General features: G+C 29.7%; 1 protein-coding gene across 1 annotated transcript; it reads left to right on the top strand.

Annotated features, from left to right (window-relative positions):
* LOC105176468 lies at positions 1-1,886 on the top strand. Its single transcript, XM_011099281.2, has one exon. It carries the CDS (start codon positions 450-452, stop codon positions 1,791-1,793), a length of 1,344 nt encoding a protein of 447 aa, XP_011097583.1. The 5' UTR covers positions 1-449; the 3' UTR covers positions 1,794-1,886.

The raw sequence follows: 9,604 nt of genomic DNA, 5'->3' as shown, positions 1-9,604 counted from the left end.
GTAAAATGAAAATTATTCGGATATTTATCATTACATAGTGATACTCAAATTAACCCTAATTCAGAAAATGTTTACGCAAGATTCATAAAATAATGTGAAGGAAAAGAGAGCAAAGTGTAAAAGCGCGTAGATTAGGATGTCCCAATGTAGTTGGGCCATGTGACTGACCTCAATCTTTTGCCCCTCTTAGCATTAAAGTCTTGTTTCCCTTGAGCCTCACTCCCCACTCTCCACTCCCACACACCCCTCCTCCTATAAATCTCTCTCTCTCTCTCTCTCTCTCCAATAAATGCCACTGTCCTCCCACTTTTCCACTCTGAAATCCAGATCCATTTCCGCCTTTTAAACCAAAGGGAAAGAAGGAAAAAAGGGTCCTCACTACAATCTCCAAACAAACCAAAGGGTGGGAGGGGGGACATAGATTTCAGTACCCAAATATTTGTTCACAAATGGCTCTATTTCAAGACTCTTCCTCCTCCTGCCTCAAGAAGGTACTCTTGCTCTATTTACTACTGCTCCTTTTCATAACTTCAACTCTCATTTCTGCACACAATCAGCACACAAATCAACACCTTTTTGGTAGAAAAAGAGTGTTGTTGGAGTTGGAAGATGAAGAAGATCAGCCACCCATCAAGAAGAAGACCACTAGTACGAGTACAAAAGTTGCTACCAAGAACCAAACCAAACTCATCAACCCCACTTCCAAGAATCAAACCAAGCTCCTCAAAACAACCAATTCTACTGCATTCAAGAACCAAACCAAGCTCATCAAAACCCCTTCTGATTCAACCAAGAACAAAACAACCAAGATCACAAAAACCAATCTTTCATCAGACTCCACTCCATTGAAACTCAAATCCCAGCTCAAGAAACTCAACTCCACCTCAAATTCAACCACCAAAACTGGTGCTACTTCTTCACTTCTAACCAAGAAATCATCAGATCTACCCAAGAACAAAACAATAAAGCCCACCACCACCAAAGAGGCCAAATCCCAGTTGGAGAAGGGCTCCTCCCAGGTTAAATCCGGTAAGACCCAGCCCAAGAAATCCCAGAAATTGCCCAGCTGGATTGATCAAGATGATGATGAAGAAGACCTAGTGTCTGAATTCCGGGACCTCCCATCAAAATTTCAAGAATCCATTGTCCCGGATTTAGAAAGACTTTCCAAAACCTCACAGATCTACCTCACAAAATACAACAAAGAATTCACCAAGGGATTCAAACCGTATGTGGGCAACAAATACGCCGCCACAATTGCATCTTTCGTCTCATTTGCATTCATTATCATCCCTCTCATTCTCGTCTCACTCATTTTCAACAGAATCAAAGCCTATTTCTCACTCCAAAAGCTCTTGATTTTCATCCAAGTTTACTTAGCCATATACTTCACCATCCTCTGCTTATCCTCACTCCTCACGGGTCTTGAGCCTCTCAGATTCTTCTACTCCACTTCCCAGTCCACTTACGTTTGTGTGCAAGTGCTGCAAACCCTCGCTTATGTGTTGTACCTGCTGCTTCTGTTGATGTACCTCATCCTTGTGTTCTCCACCGAGACTGGGCTGGCAACCAAGTTATTGGGCCTGGGCCAGACCTTTGTGGGCTTTGCTGTCGGGCTGCATTATTACATGACGGTGTTCCATAGGGCCGTGCTGCACCAGCCGCCCAAGACAAGTTGGAAGGTGCACGCGCTCTATGCCACGTGTTTCCTTGTGATTTGTCTGTTAGGTAGGCTTGACAGGAGAAAGAAGGCTTATTTGGAAGAGGGAGGTGAAGAAGGGAAAAAGAGTTAAAACTTTTCAATTTCTTTTTTTTTTTTTCAATTTTTTTTAATATTAACAAAAATTATCTTTGTGTTTTTGTAGTCTCTCTTTTATGGGCTGTAATTTTTGAACAGAAGCAGGAAAAAAAAGATAAGGTTGCCTGCTTCTAATGTTTTTCTTTTCTTTTTTTCTTACAGAAGATGTAATTTATTAAGGATATTTTATTATTATTACTATTATTATTATAAATAAAGGACTTAATTACCTTAATTTTTTCAATTATTTGAGTTCATACGTAGCGTATTACATTTTTATTTATGACATATTTGCACAAACTACCTATATGTGTAATAGTTCAAAAATGATAAGTGATTCGTGTAGATAATATTGATGTTTTTACTGAATAATATATAAATTTTTAAAATGCAAGAGTAGTTTGTATAAATATAGTATCAGGGGATTTAAATGCAATTTTTGAGTTGAGTGAAGATGTTATTTTGTATTAAGAATGCAGTCATATCACAAAGATTCTCCCTCTCACTACATTCAACAACTAAATTCTTGAATATTCATCACTCGTTTGGTACAAACTTTTAAGCCTATGGTACAAGTGCAAACTGCCAAATAAGTCTTGTAATATTTTGTCACTATGCTCTAGTAGTACTTATCCCTGCTGCTTCCTTAAATTTAGGGATAAGGACGTCTACCTTCTCTATTTATGATTTATTTACGTAAATTATTTATATTTTTTAAAAAATTATATATATATTTCAAAAACGTCAATAACATTATAAAAAAATATTATTTTTTATTATTATGAATAATTTTTATAATTATGCAAAAAAATATGAGTAATATTGTGTAGTAAACATTATAATAATTGAATGTTGATTAATTCATAAATATTGATACATTTTCAAAAAGAAAAAATGTCACTTTCAATGCCCAATTATATTGCAATATTTTGACTAGTTTTATTTTTGGAAAATATTTTAATTGGTTATTTTTATCAAAATTATTTAATTTAGGGTTGTTTTGGGTCTAATCAAGACAAGATCTGAAATTTGTAGTTAGATCGAATACTATAAAAAAAAATTTGAATTTTCGTTACATTGTAAATGGCCACGATTTAAAATTTATAATAAATTAATATTATTAACCACAGTTAAATAAAACTAAAATAAAAAAATTAAATTTTTACCGTGATTAATCAATATAAACCATATTTTTAGTTATACGTTTGCCATGATTTTAGTCATGACTAATATTTTGGCCACACTTGTAGAAACAACAGCTAATGGCCATAGCAAAGTCGTGGTCCACATCTTTTTTTCTTACTATGGTAATTAATCGAAGCAAAAAATCATATTTTTATTCGACTGGAAGGACTTAAACTCAAAATTTTAAAATGACTAATAGAAATTGTAATCCTTATGAAATAAAAAAGCTGTAACTTATTTTAAAATTCATATACAATATTAACTATGATAAATTGATTCTTAAAATCAGACACTGGATGAGCTTTATTTAACAGTTGGGATCCTCAAAAATATTCTTAAAAATGAACTATTTATATAAGCATCAAATTTCGAACACAAGATCTTCAATAAGAAATTTTAAGCCCAAATGGTTATATTAAATTTTAAGGGCATTTGATGATATAAGACTGATGTAGACAAACATCTCATATTAATTGCAAACGAGGAGTTTGAGCAAGTTATAAATCCCAGGCCTCCTCTCCTTAGTCAAGCGCCTTTTCGAGACAAAATCGTGAAACTCATATACACTTAAAGCTAGCACTATTTTGCACAATGGAGCACTGATCGAGTCTCAAACCACATAAAAAATATAATAATTTTTTTATCGTTGGTACACGTAATTAGCATCTTGTAAAGATTAAAATATGAAATTCAAAAAATTAAAATTTCAATAATGAATGATTCAGAATCAGGCCAAATAGTAAAAATAAAGTCACATGAAATATTACATTATAGTAAATATAGAAATAATAGATAATGTATTGATTGTTTATAAACCCAAAATATAATTATAAAAAATATTGGGGCAGGGGGCCTAATAATTTGGAGAGCGTTTGGCTCTACAAGGAAAGAGCAGTCTTTTTCTAGTGACGAATTCAGCACTCAACCGACAGTTTGGGCCGTCGTTCTGTCGGTGGCGGAGGTAAAACAATGCAAAATATTTGTCTCCACCGACAACATATTTTTCACCTACTTTAATGGTAATTAATACCTGCTTAATCCCTGCCGTTATATATGTCTATCTTATAAAGTGATTATATCTAACTCCTCGAGGTTTGCTTCTATATATCAATATGTTCTCTCATTAGTTAAAATTTACTGAATTTGTTGATATTAGTAAAAAAAAATTGATATTTATTATTGATGGACTTATTACTGACTTACTGCAGGTCAAATAATTTTTCTTCGACTAAACTACCATTATAACGGTGAAAATATACTTCCTCGTATGTATTAAAGGATGAAAATATATGAGGATAATTTGTTTATAAAAAAATTTATTTGACCTGCAATAATCGATAATAATTCATCGAGAGTAAATATAGATTTTCTTTTTTGTTAATATTACTAAATTTGGTGGATTTTGACTAAGAAAGGGACTTACTTATTAGACGAAAGCAAACATGAGGAATACTAGATATAATTTTTCAAACCAAAAGAGGTCTGCACATCAGGAGATGACAGTGTAATTATCCCTTTTTGTTAATCTCTTTTAAATATTTTTGTTGATTTGAATGCTATAATGAATCGTATACTATAAAAAAAATATTAATTAACACTTATCTTTGTTTATAATTCTCTTGCCTAATTGCATATGCAAGTGACACTATTTTGTCTAACAAAAAAAAGTTATTCAAATTATATTTGGTCGGATCGAGTTTACTGTACTAACTATACTATCACGTAACTAGTTTAGATGTCATCGATTCAATAACACGACTAACGTAATTATATTTGTCACGTAACGAAGCTCGTTTCTTAAAATATGCATTAACTGCACTTATTATATGATCAACTCAGATCTGATTATATTTAATTTTTTAGAAATAAAATGTTAAAACATAAAATAGCACTTTTAAGTCATTGGCGTCTGCACGACGTAGTACAATGTTTATGTTTTCAGGACAAGTAAAAAAATTGTACTTTCTCATACCAAAGTCATAATGTTGAGGGATTTTCAATTTTTATATGAATCGATAATTTATATTAAAATCGAATTTCACGTGCGTTACATCGCCTCTTCAGCTCATTAAGTGTTGTTTGCTTGAACTATTGGGCAGGATTGCTGAATTATATTAAATTCACACCAACCAAAGTAACAAATTGTGTGTATACAACGTTGTCATGTTGATGATGTAGGTTTGAAATCTTATTAAGATATTTGGTTACCTTCACTTCTACATTAATTATCACTCGATTAAATTTTAATTCATAACAACAATAAGTTAATTATAAAAGCTCTGATCGGTACACAATGCAAACAAATTTTTTTTTATGAATTTGAGTTTGAGCGGAGCTTGACCAAATTTTGTCTGCTCGAGCTCGAGCCTGAACTTGAATTCATCAATATTTTACTTTCTTTAAATAAAAATATATTAATATTAAATATTATTGTGTTACTTGTGGAAAGTATTAAAGAATATATGATATAATATTTTAATTTAATGTTATGAATATATGACTTCATAATATCTTTATTAGACATCTTTGATTAGTTTAGTAGTAACATAATTAATAAAAGTATAGAAAACATATATACATCAAAATTATCTAAATACTAGCACCTAAATAAATACACATATATTATTTTTTAAAAGTAAAATAAGAATGGTCATGAACATACACCTTTAAAATATGTGATACAATTTAAATTTTATATCTTTTAATTATACAAAATAAAAAAAATTCTAAAAGAAATCAAGCAATAATTGATCTTATTATATAACTATATAATGCAATAACAATGAAAATAATTTAAATTGTTCAATCATCATTATTATTTTTATTTTTAAATTAATTCATGAGAATCACCAACTTTTATAAGTTTATAAGTAGTTAAACAGATTCATACTGTGTGTTTTGGTATAAATATATACTCACAAAAATAAATATAAAAATTCTAAGTTAATTATTATAACTTATTAATTTAAAAAAGTATAAGAGATTACAAATTGATACTGAAATATAACATAAAATTCATGTGCATCATATTAAATATAAATATATATATATATATATATCAAATCTTACCAAATTATTGCCTAAGCTTGTTTTTATATAGAGATTAGATAATATAAATAAAAACAGCACACTTTATTATTAACTAAATCAAAATATGAGATAATATTGATTAATAATTCTAATTTATGGTGAACTCTGAATATGAAGTTGATATAATATTAAATATGTAATTATATATACACAAAGGAAGTTTCATTTGTTGTAAATTGACCCCATTCTTACAATTTCATCTGTTCATTCTCCTGTAATGACATTCATGACTTACAAACATGACAACATTGTAAAACTTGAACAGCCCTACTTAGTGTCTCTATCATATTTATTATTGACAATTTCACATCAAATATTGTCCCAAGTCTCAATTGTTGCATGTGACTCATTCTCAATTGAGTGCGAGTCCCCTAAAGCATTATACAATGCATGAATCATAGAGGTCCTCTAACTCAACAAAATATCCAGTTTGAGTCATAATTATTGATCATGAGATGAGCCAATCGCCACAGTTCTACTAATTCCCCATAATCAAATCATCTGTCTATTAACACAAACAAGTTCGTGTTTAAATCAATTCAATCCTCTGACCTGTCTGATGGAAAAAGCGCAGCATATTCCACTTGAATCGCTACATCAACGGTGTAATACAACCAAACTAGTTCTTATAAAAGACTACGTACAAATCATTTTGTGCTGATCGTATACAGTTTTAGCGACAAAAATCAGCACCAATCAAGACTCTGACGAATCTTCTTCATGATTGCTGGCAGATATTAATTAAGGTCAAATCAATCTTTTTACAACATTATGACCTTTCGGCCCAGACCTAGAAGGCATCCAACTTGATTGTTCTCTCAGTAGCAATCCTATTACACTTATTTAATAATATTTTGCTTGTTTTATGTTAAAAAAAAATATTCCGACAAAGATCAGCATCAAACAACATATCATAGTAAACTTGAAAGGCAGGCTGACCCCTTGACTTGATAAGCCAAGAATCATAGTAGAGATTTATACCAGCAAATGGACATATCTAATCTCAGTTAATTCATTTTTCAATATAGTTTTGGACTTACCCACAATTGATGGTATCAAGAAGTTGGCCTTTCGCTTGATGGGCCTCCAAGTTTGAGTCTTTAGACATTACTATTTTTATTTATCTATTTATTTTAATATTTACCCATTCAACACTCACACAATCACTTAATTCGTAAAAAAATTTAGGCTCGAATCATTGAATTATTCCCTTAGAACTTTTGATCTCACGATGTATGTAAATGTAGGTTACATTCTATCAATTATAATTTTATCATACTGTGAAAATATATTTTTTAAATTCTCTCGTTTCCATGTTTTAAATCTTCTTTCTCGAACTAGCTTTTACCTTTTCTCCTTTTTTCTGATTCTAGAAATTTATCACGTCGAATTACGGAGAGGTTGGGAGGAGGGTACAAATTACCTCGTATATATTCGAATTGGATTTTTAGTATTCTGTCTTCTATTTCATGTAACATATTATGTTGTGTTTTTTATTTCATATAATATATATGCTCATGTGTATAAAGATTACGTTATTTATTTTATTTAAGAATTTTTTTATATAAATAACATGTATATATCAAATAAAAATATAGTTTTAAATTAAAAAAAATTCAATTCGGATATTTGATGGGCCAAAAAGCTCCTAAAGAATCTCCACATTCTTGTTGAAACCTAATAAGGTTAAAGCACCCCAATGTCAAAGATAAACATAAATTGTATTTTTAGAAGCAATATACAAAATAAGCAGTTAACTTAATTTTTTTTCCAAACATCCCATAGAGTTATCTTGATAATGAATTTTGTTATTTTTATCAAATAAAGAATAAAGGACTTTGCTGATATCCAAACTTCACTATAAATGTTATAAGTAGGTAATTTAACAATATTTGACAATTTTCTCCGATATTCTTAACGTGTGAATCTGTATATTTTACATGCACCATCAATCATTTCGATTTAATGATTAAAGTTGAACATTATCACACACATGATGCGGGTTCAAAATTTTACCATGGGGCCAAATGTACATCCTGATTTATGTGTTGATTCCCATATAGTTTAGAAAATTACATCTAGTAAGGTATTGGGTACACAACAGTTTGTGTATCTTCTCTGCAAGTTGGGTGTTCGCAATCTTCATGCACCAATTTGAGGAGGGGAACTAAAATATCTCAAGATCTGTAAATATTTATCTACTGTGTACAATATATATTTTCTATGTTTAGGAGATATAACAATATTCTCTATGATTAGGAGATTTATTTTCTATGTATATAGGAGCTTTGTTGGTAGTTTGAGATGTATATATTCACTTGGCTTTTCTTTGGCTTAGAGAGATAACAGAACAATTTTGGCTTCCCAAAAGCTCAATGAGGGATAATTACACTGTCATTTTCTAAGATTTGGTGTAACTACAGGTAGATTTTCTATCGTTTAGAATTATATTTAGTACTCCTAAGAGTTACTTTTATCTGACAAATAGTTCATCTTTTTATTCAAAATTCACTGAATTTTATTGATGTTAACAAAAATAATTGAATGAAAGTTGATATTTTACCTTTATTTGACTTATTTCTGACTTATTGCAGGTCAAATAATTTTTTTTCGACTAAATTATCATTATAACAGTGAAAACACACATTCCCACCTGCTGTAATGCATGAAGATGTATGAGTGTAATTTGTTCATAAAAAAGATTTATTTGACCTACAACAAATCAACAATAAGTCAATCGGGTATAAATATGAATTTTTTGCGATTTGTTTCTAATATCAGCTAATTTGGTGAATTTTATCTAATGGAGGAATTTATTTGTTAGAGGAAAGCAAACCCCAGAAGTGCTAGATGTCATTTTCTAATCAATCTGAAGTTTACTTGTAATTACATCAAACCTGAGGGAGTGAGAGTGTAATTATCCCCAACAATAATGTGTAATTAATTATGGATTAAAATTTTGTTTCTAACATATGTTTTGACTTAATAAATATTAGAAAATTTTTGAAAGCATTGCTGAAAAATTGGAAATTTGAAGAAACTTACATAATAGTCATAAAATAAAATTTAAATATACTACCTTTCTCTTTTTAATTCAATCATATCTACTTTAATTCTTTATCATTTATGCCAACTAAAATAATTTATTTTATATAGTATAATTATATATTTGGAGTTATTATTTGATGGAGTTGCTATTATTAAAGCTAAATAATAATATAGTATTTATTTTTTTAACTATGTGTCATAAAAGTTTTTATTATGTTGATATATATGCATATAAACATTACTAATTTAGTGTGATATTAAATTAAATAGTTGAGTGGCACAAGAATTTATATATTTGTAGATCAAAGTATGAAGTAAATATTTCGCTAAAAGATTAGAAAAATAAAAGAATTTCTTAGGAAACTCAAAGATTTTGTACGAAAATTAAGAAAAATAGACATAATGTTTGGTTTTATTTTTAACTTATTTTGGGGTGTTTTGTGAAGATAGAGAGAGAAAAACAAAGATAAATAAAAATAAGTT

Source organism: Sesamum indicum, linkage group LG13 (assembly GCF_000512975.1).
Source record: "Sesamum indicum cultivar Zhongzhi No. 13 linkage group LG13, S_indicum_v1.0, whole genome shotgun sequence".
Classification (NCBI taxonomy): domain Eukaryota; kingdom Viridiplantae; phylum Streptophyta; class Magnoliopsida; order Lamiales; family Pedaliaceae; genus Sesamum; species Sesamum indicum.
Note: the sequence above shows the minus strand (reverse complement) of the source record. Positions and strands in the feature narration are given on the sequence as shown.

Excerpts from the sequence above, each read along its gene's own strand:
- LOC105176468 (XM_011099281.2), top strand. The coding sequence starts at position 450 with ATGGCTCTATTTCAAGACTCTTCCTCCTCCTGCCTCAAGAAGGTACTC.